The sequence below is a fragment of the Echinops telfairi genome, unplaced genomic scaffold (assembly GCF_000313985.2).
Source record: "Echinops telfairi isolate 266 unplaced genomic scaffold, ASM31398v2 ScPeMD7_7424;HRSCAF=8462, whole genome shotgun sequence".
NCBI lineage: Eukaryota > Metazoa > Chordata > Mammalia > Afrosoricida > Tenrecidae > Echinops > Echinops telfairi.
In genome coordinates this window covers 82,024,140-82,041,216 of record NW_022111324.1, presented here as the reverse complement: position 1 = coordinate 82,041,216, position 17,077 = coordinate 82,024,140, and the positions used below count along the sequence as shown (strand labels likewise).

At 46.5% G+C, this 17,077-nt stretch overlaps 1 protein-coding gene across 1 annotated transcript in view; it reads left to right on the top strand.

Annotated features, from left to right (window-relative positions):
* The window catches only part of STUM (stum, mechanosensory transduction mediator homolog), a 97,522-nt gene that overhangs the window by 78,114 nt on the left and 2,331 nt on the right, over positions 1 to 17,077 (top strand). The window contains exon 3 of the mRNA XM_045298207.1: positions 8,879 to 9,058. Coding sequence (XP_045154142.1) covers positions 8,879 to 9,058 — 180 coding nt within the window. The remainder of the gene's footprint in view (positions 1 to 8,878; positions 9,059 to 17,077) is intronic.

Below are 17,077 nucleotides of genomic sequence, written 5' to 3'. Positions count from 1 at the left end.
GGGGTCACTGTGGTGCAGGTCCTTGCTGGGTGCAGGTCCCTGGTGGCTGTCACTTTGGGCAGAGCCCCTTGGCATTTTAATCCCAGTGTCTAGCCATCTGTGAAAATCTGATTTTGTCAGATTGCAAATGCTATGGAGCTGGAAGCTGTCTTCCCCCTCCAACAAATCCCCCCACTGCTGTCCTCGGCCATCTTTCCACCCGGCTGAGCCCTCTTTGTGTCACCCCTGCTAGAAGGTGGGAAGGACAGAGCTGAGTCATCACAACATCCAGCCAGCCTGAGTCCCCGGGCCCATCCCTCCATTTCTACCCCTCCGTTCACCTTCCGGCATGTCAAGCCCAGAATCTGTAGTGGCAAGCCTCTGTGAAGAACTGAGAAATGTCATGGGCTTGAATTGGGCTCAGCTCAGATCCTGGGGCCTCAGAGAGGTGTCCTAAGAGGTCCAGTTCTCAGGAGCAACAGCCCCGGCACCCCAAGTTCATCTTGTGCTCAGAGCGTGATTTGAAGCTCATCAGAGACAAGCCCCTGGGGCCACCATAATGAATGACATGCTCTGGTCAACTCATCTGAAGGACAATCGGCCAACGCCACACTAGAGGCACTGAAAGGGACCAAGGCGGGAGCAGCTCTCCTGTCCTCCCTCCTCTGAAGGCAGGTCAGCAGATTGATTTGCGACGACTCCCGCGTGCTTGCCAGCAAGCCTTTCCCGCAGGCAAATCTAAGACATGATCTGAAAACATGAACAGCCGAAGAAAACTGTTTCCCTTTGTCTGTCTGGTGTGTAAAGCAGATGGCCACCTTCGCTTTCTCCCATGATGCTCTGGTGGGGGGAACATCTAAGTCATCCTAAACACATTTCTCCCTCTCTTTCATTGGTCAGGAGCGGATGGCATGACCATTCACCATTCGGGGCAGCCGAAAAGCAGGATGAGCCATGCCCAAGGACTACACTAAGATGAGTGTGATTCCAGGTTTTTGCTTCTGGTCTGGGATATAGAGACTGAATGAAGCTAGACTTCAAGAATTTGCGTGTGGTCAAGATGACTGGGATACCAGAACTGTCTCCATTTTCTCTCTCCTTGTTCTCCACTGGCTTTTTTATATCTGTCATCGATTTGAGCATTCCTTGACGGCACGAACAGGAAGTCCCAGAACAGTGATGGGTCCACAGAGCACACTCTGCCCGATGGATGAGGCACATGTCCTGGTGAAGAGACAGATGCTCTTGCGGGCTCACGGGTCTCCTCAGTCTCAAACCCTGTGCTAATGTCCCCTTCCACTGACAGAGCTTCCCTTGAATCTCAAAAGCACAGCACGCCTCACCTGTCTTGGTCTGAACAGAACCTTTCTCGCCCACTTAGCGCAAACTTCTGCTATACTCTCCTCCAGGGTTACCAAACTGAAGACACGGTAGTGTCTCTCCGTGTAGGGCTTTTCCTTATTAGTTGAGTCAGTTCCAATCCGAGTGACCCTATGTCCAACAGAATAAAATGCTGTCCAGTCCGGCACTCTACGCACAATCGGTCTTATGTATGTACCCGTTTTTGAAGCCTCCGTGTCAATCCATCTTGAAGAGGACCCTCCTTTTATTCTGCTGAGATCTTACCAAGCATGATCTTCTTCTCCAGGAACAGGTCTCGCCTGATAACATGTCCAAAGTACATGAGACAAAGTCTTGCCATCCTTGCTTCTAAGGAGCATTCTGGCCGTACTTCTCCCAAGACAGATTTGTTTGTCCTTTGGGCAGCATATAATACTTTCAGTATTCTCCACCAGCACCTTAATTCAAATGCATCCATTCTTCCTTATTCATTGTCCACCTTTCACATGCATATGAGGCAATGGAAGATACCCTGGCTTGAGTCAGCCACACCTTATTCCTCAAAGTAACCTCCTTTAAAGAGATCGTATGCAGCAGATTTATCCAATGTGTCATTTGATCTCTTGAGTGTTGCTTCCATGAGCAATGATTGTGGATCCAAGCAAGACCAAATCCTTGACAACTTATTTATCAGGATGTTGCTTACCTACTGGTCCAGTTGGGAGGATTTGGATTCTCTTTAACCTCGAGTTACAATCCATAGGATTGCATACTCTCCAAAGTCCTCTCCCCTTCTGACCCATTTCTTGGGAAACAGCCCAAGGCTGACAGGAGGAGCCAGCTGAGCCACCTCGAGGGCCATGGCCTTCCTTTCTTTTATTGGGGACTTGTATAACTCTTATCACAATCCATACATCATCCATTGTATCAAGCACATTTGTACATTTGTTGCCATCATCATTCTCAGAACATTTTCTTTCAACTTGAGCCTGTGGTGTTGGCTCCTCATGTCCTTCTGTAGGCCCGTCCTGGCTTAATCAGAGCACCTGTGCAGTGCAAATGGTTGAGCATGCAATTCTAATCAAAGGTTTGAGGCCTCCTAGAGGCACGTTGGACGAAAGGCCTGACCATCTATTTCTGAAGCATCAGCCATTGCAAACCCTGGAGCCTTGTTCTACTCTGCTATGCATGGAGTGTCCATGTGTTGAGGTTGACTCAAGATCACCTGTGCCACCACTGCTTATCAGTGGTGGCTTGTTCCTATGTTATTTTGTTATGATGCTGAACAGGTTTCAGTAGAGCTTTCGGACCATGGTGGACCAGGAAGAAAGACCCACTGTAAAGACTTGCAAAAGCCAGCCAGTGGAAGCCCCGTGGGTCACCGTGGCCCAATCTTCTTGTACATGGGGTCACCGTAATCAGGGGGCTGACATGAAGCAGCTAATCACAATAGCAACAACAAGGGAGGCTTACTGACACCATGAGCACTTTGACCTTGTTGACTCTCAAGACCACACTGAACATGCCCAGAAGTCTGAATTTGTAGTGAGTTCTCTATTTTCTTTCGATGTTTGGTATGATATGGTAATTGCTCAAGGCTAGGAAGATGCTGACTAGACCTGTGGAATGAGACTCCCTGGCAGAGAGGCCCCGGAAGGTGTTGTTGAGCACACTCGCCAATGTACCTGGTGCCCTGATGGTTGAGAAGGGACCCTTCAGAGGGCCGAGGCTGGCCCATGGTAATCAGTTCGATTCCAGCTCATCACGCGCCCATACGTGCAAAGCAGAACTGCTTCAGTGGGTTCTGAAGGGAGGGAAGCAGACTGCCAGGGCTCTCTTCCAAGGAGCCTCTGGGTGGGTTCATTAGCTTTAAAGTCTCACGCAGGTTGCCCTTCCATTTTTTTCCTGTTCCCTGCAGCTTATTTTCAGCTCTGCCCCTAAGAAAGATTGAAGTGTTAACTCCACCAGCCTTCTCTGGCAGAATGATGGAGGGTGTCCAAGTGTGTCTCATGCCGACTGACGAGCAGCAGCGCCAGCATCGAGTGACACTGGGGACCCAGTCTTGACATCCTGGCTTAGATCTCTGGGGGACACATTTGCTCCAGAGCAGCTGCTTCTGAAGACAGCTCTGCCCTACTCCTCCGGAGTTCCCAAGAGGCCTTGAAATCCCCTTTCCAAACAGAGCGCCTTCTGAAGATTACACGTGAGACACTGAAAGCTGGAAGGCAGACGTTTCCAGGCCCCACACGTTGTCCCGTGGGAGTAGAGCTGCCTCCTGTTTCAGCAGTGCCCACCCCCTCGTGACTTGACGGGGGTTGGATCAATCCCCCCCGTTTGGGCTGCCTCGCTTCCTGTGCCTGATAGGAGCTGGTGGGAGAGAGAGCAAAGCCAGCATGCAGCAAAGCCATGCTCAGGGAATTCTCTTCAAGGACAGACCCAAGGAAGACCTTTGGACATGACCAAGAGAGCCAGGCCCTCTGTCTTTGTCTCAGCCAAACTGAGCTCCTGGGAGAGAGCCCCCGGCCAGCTCAGAGACCACAGTGGGAGTGATGGGGCCAGAGGGGGCTTTGTCTGCACATCCAGGCTTGTATTTGCTGTAACGCCGTGACTGGACCCTCCTCAGCACCTCTCCCACTGCACTGCCTGCCTTTCTCAGAACTGTGGTATGACATGCAAAGCACATGCCTATGCCTTACATTCCAGGTGTCTTCTCACCAGCCCGGCATGGAGCTGGAGAGTTGATGGGACAGTGCATTATCTCCACTGGGGCCGAGATGTTCTCTGTCGCAGAGGCAAGGAGGCTGGGCCCTGATGTCCTAGCAGGTGCCAAGGCCCAGCAAACCTTTGTACAAATTAGCGAGTGCCTGGATGTGCAGACAAAGCCCCCTCTGGCCTCATCATTCACATCGGTGATTACGAGTCCCTGAAATTGACCGCTCCCCATCCTTGACTCCAGCTCTGCTTGCTCTTCAGATGAAGGTTGGGGCCTCTCTTGGTTTCCCACCCTGGTTCCTAGCTCCACACTCAGCACCCAGAAACCCAGGTTCTGCCTGCCACCCCTTCTCCAGCCTTGCTCTGGGTTATGAACTACGTCCCCCCCCCCCAAATATTATGAATTTCTGAAGCCTATACCTGTGGATGTTTGGACACAGTGCCTCTAATATGTTAATTGGGCCACACCTGAGTAGAGTAGATCCTAAATCACTTCTGGGTTATATAATGAGCAGAATCGGCAGAGACACATACAAGGGGCAGACCAATGCCAAGAAACACCAAAGAATGCCAAGAAACTCTAGGGCCTACCTATCAGGAAAGACATTTTTATCAATGCCCTGAATTCGGATTTCTAGCCTCCCTGAATTGAGAGAAATAAATACCTATTCTTTATAGTCATCTACCTATTATATTTTTTTGTGGTGGTGTTACACTAGTAGCAAGCAACCAAGACAGCTCAGCACCCAGGATGTCACCCAATCCCATGGACACTACCTCCTTGTCATCTGCAGGGCCTCACCCCCTGTCCTGCCTCTACTTACAGGCCTCCCTTCAAGCCTACTCATCTCTTTCTCTGACCTTTGCAAAGTCTCTTCTCCCACCCTTCTGCCTCAGCCACAGCAACTCATTCTCCTGGTTCAGAGCATTTGTATTATCACTCACATCTCATCCTATAAGTCTGTTTAAAACCTTAAAACTCTTCTCAGTGGCTGTCTATTGCCTGGAAGTTTATCTTCAAGCAAAACCCTCAGGGCTTCTGCACCTGCCTCTTGCCAACATCTGTTGCATTGTTCGTTTGTTCTAAATTTGTGGAGTGTGGTACTCCTCATTTTCAACATTAGCGTTAAAGTCCCAAGATCGAGTCATTATGGGAAAATCAGCCTTATGCAAAACTGGAGGATGACCACATCAGATCACAATAAGAAGGATAACTATAGCATCACATAACTGCCAACTCACATTATGAAACGACTACCAAACCACGGAGACTCATGGCCCAGCCAAGTTGGCACATAACCTTACCTCTTACAGCCAGCATCAGTCTCATCTCACCCCTTGACATTCATTACTGCCAGAGAAACATCATTAATACACATACTGGACTTTAAGTTCTTACCTTATCAAAAGAAGGATTTTCTTTTGGAAGACATAGGGCATCACAAGAGATTTGTTTTGTTTTTAATTTAGAAACTCCTTAAAGGAAGGAAACCTAACCAGCCAGCATGGCCGGCCTCAGTATTTCTTACTACCTGTTTCCACACTCAGAGTTTTAAGGGTTCCCGTGCATGGCGTTCTCAGGAACTTCCAGGAAGGGAAACAAAGAGTTCTGTCAAAGGCAGTCCTAAGATATTGTCATGGATTCCACATATGCTCTGTCCAAACGTCACCTTCACTCCCTTGCTAGTTAGATAGTAATTATTTTATTCTTGTTGTAGATGCCACAGGTCAGATAACAGGATCTCCGATAAGTGTGGAGTAGGTGTACATATAAGCTAGCCTTGTCATTCATTGTTACCATGCTGTGCCCCTCATTACATCCTGATAATAGCTGCACATTCCAGGGATCTCTATGGGATGCCCTCCTCTCTCCTCTTGATGTGTTCTGCGCAGTTTTCCAGACCCCTGGCAATCAGTCACTCCCCTGTGAAGTCTTCCCTGCCAGAACCAAACAGAGTTTGTTATACTCTTCCTAAACTGAAGTCAAAGATCGCATTCTTAGGTCAATAAACAATGCCCCTGGAAGCAGTAGTCAAGGAATCAAATGACATTGTACTGTGAAACCATCTGTAAGCGAGCTCTTTAAGTTGTTAAAAAAAACAAAGATGTCACTTTGATAACCAATATGTAATGATATTTTCAATTACTTCATATACCCGAGAAAGCTAGACGATGAAAAAGAAAACTGAAGAAAGCTTGTTACATTCAAATTGTGATGGTCTACACAGAATGTAGACCATCTCGTGGACGGCTAGAAGAACAAACAGATCCGTCTTAGGGAAGTACCGCCAGAATGCTCTTAGAAGCAATGATAGTCAAGACTTTGACCTATTTTGGACATGTCATCAGGAGGGAGGGATTACTGGAGAAAGACATCATGCTTGGTGAAGTTTGAGGGTCGGTTAAAAAGAGGAAACTTCCTAATAAGACAGATTGACACAATGACTACGACAGTGGGTTAAACTTTAATAACAATTTCAAGTTTGAGGCAGGACATTTCCTTCTCTTATATCTAAAGTTGTTATGCGTCAGAGATGACTTACTAGAACTGATCAGAACAACACCATCCCTCCCAGACTCCTGACAGCCCCTCGTGTTAGATAGCAGAACGGCTCCATGGGGGTTTCTTGGCTGTCATTTCTACAGGAGCGGATCACCAGACCTTTCTTCCGCACTGTAGTTCCAACCACCAACTTTGAAATGAGGAGCCAAGGACACATTGTGTGCACCACCCAGGGACAATAAGTCAGAGCGGCAGCAACGTGTTTAATTTGGTTTTGTCCCTCAGGGTGACCTGAGCCAATGCCCCATCATTGTTTGGGCCTGTTATGCCTAAGACTGGGGGCATGTGATTCAAATAAATGAAAACTAACAGGTTGTGGTTGAGTTTTTGTTGTTGCCATCAGTTGATTACAACTTCGGGTGACCCCATCAGTGCAGAGTAGAAGTAATCTTCAGGCTTTTCAAGCCCATGATCTTGTGGAACTCGATGGGGAGGCCTTTCCATTGACAGCCCTCTGGGTGAGTTTGAATGGCCAACCATTTAGCTGGCTCTCAAGTGTTTAACTGTTTGCACCACGAGGGACTCTTATGGTTGGGTAGAACTCATTATTATTAAATAATCCTATTAAGGTAGGATTGATTTGAAATTATTAACACCTCTTCCTATAAAAATATGCTAGAATCATTTTGACAATTAACTCCTAAGTATGTGTAAACAATGTTTTATATTATGTAATGTTGTTAGGTGCTATCAAGTTGGTTTCAACTCACAGTGGTCTTATGCACAATAGAAAGAGACACCATCCCGTCCTGCACCATCCTGAATACTGTTCTTATGTCTGAGCCTATTGTTATAGCTACCGTGTCAATCCATCGAGTCCCGGACTTTCCTATTTGTCACTGTCTCTGCATATGTCCTTCTTGAGGACTGGTCTCTCCTGACATGTCCACGTAGGTGAGACCTAGTCTCCCCATCCTGGCCTCAAAGGAGCATTCTGGCTGTCCTTTTCCTACGACAGGCCTGTTTGTTCCTTTGGCCGGCCATGGTAAGAGAGAGAGGAATGGCCCAAACCACTCGCGTACTGAAGCTATCTTCCCTTTTGAATAACACTGCGGCCTGCCCTCTCTTCCCAACAGATAAAGTTTGCCAGTGCCCTTCATTTTCATAGCCTTTTATAGCTGCAAAGCCTTGAGTTCTCTCAGTCAGCCCCCCTTTATGACAAGCAGACCACAAAGATACTTGAAAAGACTCACTGGTCTCCAATCAGTCTGAGATCATTCCAATGTGGTTTTGTCTTTTGACAGTTGGTGGAATACATGAACTTCTAACTCTAAGGATCTCTGAGTCGAGGGACAGAATTAACTTTTGCTCCAAATGTTCACACACATAGGATGTTGAACCACATGAAATCACTGCTATTCAGACGTTCTTGACCTATAAAAATATTAATTTCCTATGGCTTCGCCTGATGACAATACAAAGGAACCTAGGTCCCTCTTCCCATTTCCTAGGCAGGAAGACTGAGGTAGTCACAGCTCCAAAGAGGTATTGACAATAAGATCTCGGCCAGATCCCACTAGGCCCGACCAGTACAGTTCAGAGATCTGGGCATCATCTGCTCCAAGGTCTGCCAGGAAGGACCCTGCCCAGGGCACAAGCACGAGGAGAAGGGCACAGAGATGTTCAGGACATTTTGGAAATCATTAAGGATAACATCTCTTTCCTTATTCTTTTCCTTTTTTCCAGTACTGTTTTCTTGTGTTTTCAGCGAGGTTGATATAGCAGTTTAGTGTCCCGTGCAACATCTTTCCAGTACAAGCTGTTCAGTGTCTTTCCTTATTTTCCATGCAAGGATGCAATAGCCTAGACTGGAAGGAAGATTCCAGTCTCTCCCATCCCTCCTGTGGTCTGTCATCCTCACAGGGGACTAAATGATTTGTGCGGTGATGGCTGTTTCCCAGAGGTCCAGGACCCACCTGGACCCCTGGCAGCACAGTGTCCTCCATCTCCCAGGGTGGTATACTGGCCACACTGGAATGGCAAGGAGCCCCTGAGCAATATGCATGGTCAACACTTCGCTACTAGCAGAAGTGTGTCAGAAGAAAGACCCAGCAACCCACCTTTGTGGAACCCCCTAAGCATCACAGTTCCACTTGGACACACATAGGGTTACCAGATGTCAGAATGGACATTCAGTCTGACCAGAGCAGAATTGGGCCTGGACCCAAGACCATGGGTGCCACAGACTACCTGCTTTAGGCCAATCTCAGGCCTGTTGGGCAGCTGGACCCCATGCCAACCATGAGCCCACTGGCCACTCTATCTCCCCTCTGCTTCTCACAGGAACCTTCGTCTCGGCCTTCACTGTGCTGTGCGGTGCCCGCACTGACCTCCCAGACAGGCACGTGTGCTGCGTCTTCTGGCTGAACATCGCGGCGGCCCTCATCCAGATCCTGACGGCCATCGTGATGGTGGGCTGGATCATGAGCATCTTCTGGGGCATGGACATGGTCATCCTCGCCAGTGAGTAAGAGAGGCCAGGCTGGGGCCCCACCAGGATGCGGTGGAAAGGAGGGGCGTGCCCGCCTGAACGTGTGGATCTGGGACCCTGTGGGATGCAGGGCATGGGCACCTCACAGGAAGAGCTTCGCTGCAGCGAGCTAAGCACAGCCACTGCAAGGGTTCCATTGAGCCCCACCAACAGGAGCTAGAAGCCCCCCGCTGGGTAGAAGCCCCGCCCACGCCTGGCTATGCCACGCCCACAGTCTACACTACCCACAATACGCCCACCGCACAGCCCCAGCCTGCTGGGAATAAGGAGTCTGAGTCTGGGTGGGAGGCAGGGTGTCCCGGCTGATTGCAGAGGAAGCGAGAGTAGCCTACTCATTAGTCCTTGGAAGCAAGCAGGTCAGCCGACAAGACTAGTTAGCAATGTGTGATCCAAGCCAGGGCAGGTCCCCAGTGTTGATAGCTCTCTGCCTCTCCGGCAGGAAGTTCCCGGAGAAAAGGAATAGCCACCTGGTCAAGTAGCCCCAGGAAGCTCTAGAATTGTAATTTTACAGTGAGCATCCTGAGAGGGAGTTCTCACTTTAAATTTAGCACTTTATTCGTGCGAAAGCTGTAGGCTCTGATTTGTGTTAAGTGGACATTCATCAATCACTTAATACCTAATGTCACACAAAGCAGCTTTCTGAAAGAACTTCAAGTTGAAAAACCAAATTTCCCAGACAACTTGATTAATGTATTTAAAATAAACTAAATTATTTTTAAGGCTTGTCACCCATGCTGTAAGCAGACAAGACTGTCTCTGAACTATGATTGTGTCCACCCTATTTTCACTCCTGGTCACCTCATTAGGCTGCCTGTCCCTCAACAAGCAGGAGCACCCCTCCTTCAGGCGCTTTGGCCTCTCTCCACACTCCATCCCTACCCGGTGGTCATCACAGTGTCTGCCTTGCACCCCATCAAGCCAGTCAGCGATGGCAAGGGGAGGAAGCCAGAGTCCTGGAGGCTCTAGGATGATCTGAGACGGCTGCCTGTGAGCATCCAAGACCCAGAACATACACAGAGGCCAGGGTCAGGCAAGGTCGAGTAACTTACCAACTGAGAGCCAGGGAAGAAGCAGACAGTAGAGAACCTGAGCTAGATTTGTCTGATCCTGTGAATGGGTTGGAATGGCTGTCTGGAGCAGGTCTTTCAGGAACAGAGATCAGGGGAAGAAGTGGGCTGACTGAGTTGCCTGGATGCCCAGTGTTAGCGCTCACAGCAGAGCAAACCATGCAGATACTGAGAGACTGGGCAGCCCAAGAAGGGGAGGGAGCTAGGCTTGTCTCAGATAGGATTCATCCGGAAGAATGTGTTCTGCTCAGGCTACTTTCTACAGAGACATAGTCTTGGGACGGGCCTCGGAAAGTGTGCAACAGAACAGGCAGTGGTTACTCATAGCTGTACAGGTCCCTCATGAGAGCCTCACCCTGTATGCATGCCTTACATTTAGGAAAGGCATGCAAGCACATAGCTGGTCATGAGAACATGGCCTGTGTGGTGGCATGCCATCTCCGACTCTATCCTCAGTTGACATGTAAAAGGTACGGCTACTTCAACACCTCATCAAATCTAATTTCTGGCCAGGCATTTGGGCACTTTATTAAGAGACCTTTTCCATTAAGGTGGAGCTTGTCAACCCTGGTCATATGATTTTCTGTGGCTAATCCCGCAGCAGTGGACAGCCCATCTGTCATTACAGTCTGTTCTTAGCCTAGAAGCTCCACTGAAAACTGTTCACCTAGGGTAACTCTGCTGGTATTTGAAATACCAATGGCATGACTTCCAGATTCACAGCAACATGCAAGCCATTATAGTGTGATGAACTGTTAATAGTTCATTCAACTATTACTCAAATATACACAGCAATCACTGAATCCAGTGATGAAGAAATTGAAGAATTCTACCAATTTTTTTCCATCTGAAGTTGATCCACATGCAATCAAGATGCAATGATAATTATTGGTGCTTAGAATACAGAAGTTAGATATAAAGAGGAAGAAACCATAGTTGAAAATGGGGCCTTGGTAATCAGAAGCAAAAATGGAAATTACATGATTGAATCTTACAAGACCAACACTTCTTCACTGCAAATAGCTCTTTTTCAAAAACATAAATGGCTATTATATATGTGAACTTCCCCAGATGGAATGCATAGGAATCAAATAGACTTCATATGTGTGAACAGATGATGGAAAAGCTCAATATCATTCATCAAAACAAGGCCAGGGGCTGACTAGGTAACAGACCATCAATTGCTCTTGTGTAAGTTAGGTTGAAGCTGAAAAAAATTAGAAGAAATCTACAAGAGCCAAAATACAGCCTTGAGTATATCTCACCTGGATTTAGAGAACATCTCAAGAACAGATTTGACACATTAAACACTAATGAGGACCTGATGACCTTTAGGATGACATCAAGAACATCATACAAGAAAGAAAAGCAAAAGGGCATTTAAAAGACAGCACAGAAAGAAAAGACTAATGCAGAGACTCTGAAACTTGCTCTTGATCATAGAATAGCTTGAACAAATGGAAGAAATGATGACATAAAATAGCTTAACAGAAAACTTCAAAGGGCAGCTGAAAAAGAGAGTATTATAAGGAAATGTTCAAAGACCTAGAGTTAGAAAAAGCAAACAGGGAGAACGTGCTCAGTTTATCTTATGCCGAAAGAACTGAAGAAAACAAAGTCAACCCTCAAGTTGAAATATTGAAGAATTTCATGGGCAAAGTACTGAAAGACGCATCAAGCATCAAAGGAAGATGGAAGGAATACACAATCACTGTGCCAAAGAGAACTAGTCGACATCCAAGCATTTCAAGGGGTAAACACGTGATCAAGATGGTACTGAAGGAAGAAGGCTAAGCTGCACTGAAGGCATTAGCAAAAGACAAGGCTTCATAGGGATATATATAAACTTGGGATAGACGAATGATTTTTGAGCTTACACTTAATTGTAAACCCTAATCTAAGAACGATCAATTCTTACGATGTGGTCCTGCTCAACTCTTGACCACATGAAGTCTGTCCTTGTTCTGGAAGCTCTGCTGAAATCTGTTCACCTTGGGTAACTCTGCTGGTATCTGAAAAAACAATGGTATGTATAGCTTCCAGTATCACAGCAACATGTGAGCCACTGAACATATGAGTGCTAAAGTATGGTGAAGAAATCAGATGGTACCCAGCTACCAGAAGGAATAGTGTCTGGGGCTTTAAACAGTTGTCTTAAAACAAGCAGTCATCTGAATGAAATGTCAACTAAGGCCATATGAAAGGAGCTCACCAGCCCATGTGATCCAAAGATTGTGAATAATAAAATCCAAGATCAGAGGAAGGAATTGTATTACAGCTTCAATTCTGAGCACCCAGTCTGTGAAAGCCCAAAATAATATTCATTTGTAGAGTTCCCACACAGATGAAACCTCCATGAATTCCCTCAGACCATAGACCTGTGAATAGTCTTGCCCTGTGGTAGTTACATAATCTGGTGTCAACTTGTGAAGGGGTGGAGTCTAGCCTGTTAATCAGGTCACAGCTTGATGACCTCACCTGGAGGTGCCACAGAGCTAAATAGTTCACTGGAGGCCAGAAACAGAGAGACTCTGTACTTCGTCTTTCCTGCTTACAAGACACGTGGAGCTACACTAGAGCCCCTGGAGCTGGAGGAGCCACGTGGAGCCTCATGCCAGTGCTAAGATACTTATACACCACCACTGAATCCACAAGACTTCCCACCCACTGGCCTGTGATCTTCCTGCATTCGGCATCATTGCATGTGTTTTGTGAGTCTGAAGAGGATGTTATAGATTGGTACTGAACATATGGGTTAATATCAGACTTATGAACTTGATCTGGACTGGGCTGGGATGTTTTCTCAATATTCAATTGCTCTTGTTTATAAAGCTCTTTCTTACACACATGAGTGTCTATGAATTTGTTTCTCTAGTCAACCGAGACTCACACATGCCCTCAGATAGAGTGCATTGGAAAGTGCATTACTGCAGCTATAGGTTAAAATTTAACATATTATTATTTGTTTTCCTTGTTGACCGACTTTCAACTTATATTTTTCTACTTTCACTTGGATTGAGGTTTTCCTGTGTCTGTTGTTGTTGTTGTTGGGGTTGAGGTTTTTTGGTATGACTTTCTTGGTGTGAAATTCAGAATAGGCAAATCTATAGAGATATTACTAGATTAATAGTTCCTCAGGGTTGTAGCAGGGCAGGATGGAGGGTAATGGGGAGCTAATAATGGTACAAGAATGAAGAAAATGTTCTAAACTTGATTGTGGTAATGATTGAACAACGCTTTTTAATATATTCTAAACCATTGCTACATGAATTATATGTCAGTAAAGCTGTTTTTTATACAAGCCTCCAGGAATTGACGGAATACCAATTGAAAGAGTTCAACAAGCTAAGGAAGTCCTAGAAGCGCTCACTCATCTATGCTGAGAAATTTGGAGACAACCATCTGGCCAGCCAACTGGAAGACGTTCCTATTTATGCACAGTCCAAAGAAAGAGACAGGGTGTGGAAATCATCAAATTATATCATGAATATCACATACAAGGAACATTTTAATGACAATAATTCAACAATGGTGGCATTCAAGCTAGATTCAGAGGAGGATTGGTATGAGGATATTATTGCCGACATCAGATGCATCTTGGTTGAAAGCAGAAAATACTAGAATGTGTTTGCTTATATGTTATTGAACTGCAAAAGCATTTTCAACAGTGCGGCTCATAACAAACTATGGGTAGCATTGAAAAGAATAAGAATTCCAGAGGATGTCATTGTGCTCGTGTGGAACATGTACGTGGGCCAAGAAAAACAGAATAAGGTAACAGTGTGTGGATTAAATTCAGAAAAGGGGTGCATCAGTGTTGTAGCCTTTCACCCTATTTATTCAGTCTATATGTAAGTAAGCCAACTAGTTACCCTAAATGAAGAAGAACTTGCCATCAGGACTGGAGGATACACTATCACAGGAGCCAATGCCAATCAAAGACTGAAGCCTTCAGTAGGGATTTCAACTCCATGCTAAGAAAACCAGAACCCTCATGATTGGACCAATAGACAACATCATCATAAGTGGAAGAAGATTGATGTTGTCATGGATTTCATGTTACTTGGATGCACAGTCAATGCTCATACAACAAACGATCAAGAAACGAAATTACATATAATGTTGGGCAACTTTGCAGCATTGTACCTCTGGAAAGTGTTAGGTCATCTGACCTAAGCCGTGGTATTTTCAGTCATGTCATGTGCATATGAAAGCTGGACAAGGAATAAGACCTTAGAAGATTTGCTGTGTTCGAATTATGGTGTTGGCAAAGAACATTAAAGTACCATGGACTGCCAGAAACACAAACAAATCTGTCCTAGAGAGAGTACTGTCAGAATGCTCATTAGGAAAAAAAGATGGCAAGATTTAGGGCATGTTCTCAGGAAAGACCAGGCCCCAGAAAAGGACATCATGGTGGGTAGAGGCTCTGAGAAAAAGAGGGAGATAGTCAAGGAGATGAATTGACTCAGGGCTTCAACGGGGAGTTTAAGCATAACTATGATTGTGGGGCTGGTGTAGGACTGGGCGGTTTTTCCTTCTGTTGTGTGCTGGGCCTCAGGTAGGTGCCCTCTAATAAATGCCAAGTCACAGAGATTCAGCATATGTCCCAGAGAAGATCTCAATAAATATGTGTTGATGTCTAATCTGATCTTTAGAGTGTGTAGTACACTAGTCTTCAGGCTGAGCAATTCATCAGAGAAGCCGGACTATACCTATGAAGAAGAAGGTGGTATCAGGAGTAGAGGAAGGCTTATTAACAACCTGCAATATTCAGATGACACAACCTTGCTCGCTGAAAGTGAAGGACTTGAAGCACTTGCTGATGAAGGTTAAGGATCGCAGCCTTCAGTGTGGCTTACCATTCAATTTAAAAAGGAACAAAATCCTCACAACTGGACAATAGGTAACATTACGAGAAATGGAGAAGAAATTGAAGTTGTCAAAGATTTTTTTCTTGCTTGGATCCACAATCGATGCTCGTGGAAACAGAAGTCAAGAGAATCAAATGACTAATTGCACTGGGTAAACTGCTGCCCAAGACCTCTGTAAAGTGTTGAAAACAAGGAGTTTACTGTGAGGACTAAGGTACACCTGCTTCATTCCATGGTACTATCAATGGCTTATATGCACGTGAAAGTTGGACATCAAATACAGGAGACTGTTCTTCAGCCTTGCATCGATGCCTTTGAATTATGGTGCTGGCATTGAAAGAACCAGGGACTGCCAAGACAACAAACAAACCTGTCTCAGAAGTACAGCCAGAATGCTCCTTAGAAGCAAAGATGGCAAGACTTCTTCTCACGTCCTTTGGACATGCTGTCAAAAGAGACCAGTCCCTGGAAAAGGACATCATGCTTGGTAAAGTAGAGGGCAAGCAAATAAAGGAAGGCTTTCAATGAGATGGCTGCCACAATAGGCTCAAGCATAAGAACGATGGTAAGGATTGTGCGGGACCAGGAAATGTTTCTGTCTTTTGTTCATAGGATCCCAATGAGTCAGAACCACCTTCATGGCACCTGACAGCAACAGCCATTGGCCATCCTTAATGACCAGGAACCAAGAGGGGGGCCTTGAAGATGATTTAAAGAGTTCCTCTCAGCATGTCCTAGATGAGGCACCAAAGCGCTCAGAAGGCCTGGTGGTAACTGGATCGGCTCCTCATTTTCCATCAATTCAGCCTGTTGGTTCTCCCAGAAACTTCTCTTCAGTGACTGGTGTGTGGGATTGGAACTGAGCATCAACCTCAGGCCACAAGACAACATTCCAGGATGCCCACCCTCACCCTCACCACCCTGACCCACCCTCTTTCACATCTTGAAAGCTTTCACTGTGGGCCAGATTGGCTTCTTGGGTGTCTCCTTGTTTCATGGGTACAGGTTTTGTTGGTGGGGGGGTTTAAATAATTTTATTGGGGCCTCATACAGCTCTTATCACAATCCATCCATCTATTGTGTCAAGCACATTTGTACATTTGTTGCCATCATCATTTTCAAGACATGTTCTTTCTACTTGAGCCCTTGGTATCAGTGCCTCATTTTTAATCCTCCCTCATGAACCCTTGATCATTTATAAATTGTTATTATTTTTTCATGTCTTCCACTGACGGGTGTCTCCCTTCACCCAGGGACACGGCTTTTGTGTCCATCCTTTTAGAAGGATTTTGAGGGCCTGGGCTTGCGGGTGGTACAAAAACTGCAGTCGCACCTCATGGGTAACTATGCGGCCCTTATCTGATCCAAGCTCAAAAGAAGAATTAACAGGGAGACCTTCCATGCATGCTGCTGGATGTACATTAGTCCTCGCCATCAACAGCACCCTGGCTTCCCTTGCATCAGTCAGTACTCGGTAGCTCTGTGGAACTGGCTGCTGGTGAGTTGGTTCTGCCTCTTTGGCAGCCCCACGGTGCAGAGCACCATAGTGCTTGCCAGGCTGTGACCTTGCCAACGCAGATTGCCAGACGTCCTTCTGAGGCATGCCTGAAGCCTTGCCCTGCAGCCACACGCAGGTCACACTGTCCCATCCATCAGGGCACCCTTGAACAATTCCACATTTCCTCACAATAGGTCTCCGGGCAGCTTTACTCCCAGGTGAGGGAAGATACCTGCAAGATTGAGCTTGCTTGTCGTCCTGGGTCCTGGGTTTCCCCAAAGCAGTCATTTTTACACACGTGACTCGTTTTCACATACAGGATTGACCCCACGGCGCATACAGGCATCTCCAAGCGATCATGGCCAAGCCTATCCCTAGCGGTTTCTCCGTGGCCCCATCCTGATTCATCCTGAGGAAAACTTGAGTGGGAGTGGAAGGAATGAGAGAGGAGGCAAGCAGACATTTGGGTTTGGCCTGAGGCTCCCAAGGCCAATAGGCATTGGAGAGAGCTTATGGGCAGCCTTCTCAACAGGCTGGAGCCCCCCAGGGTCC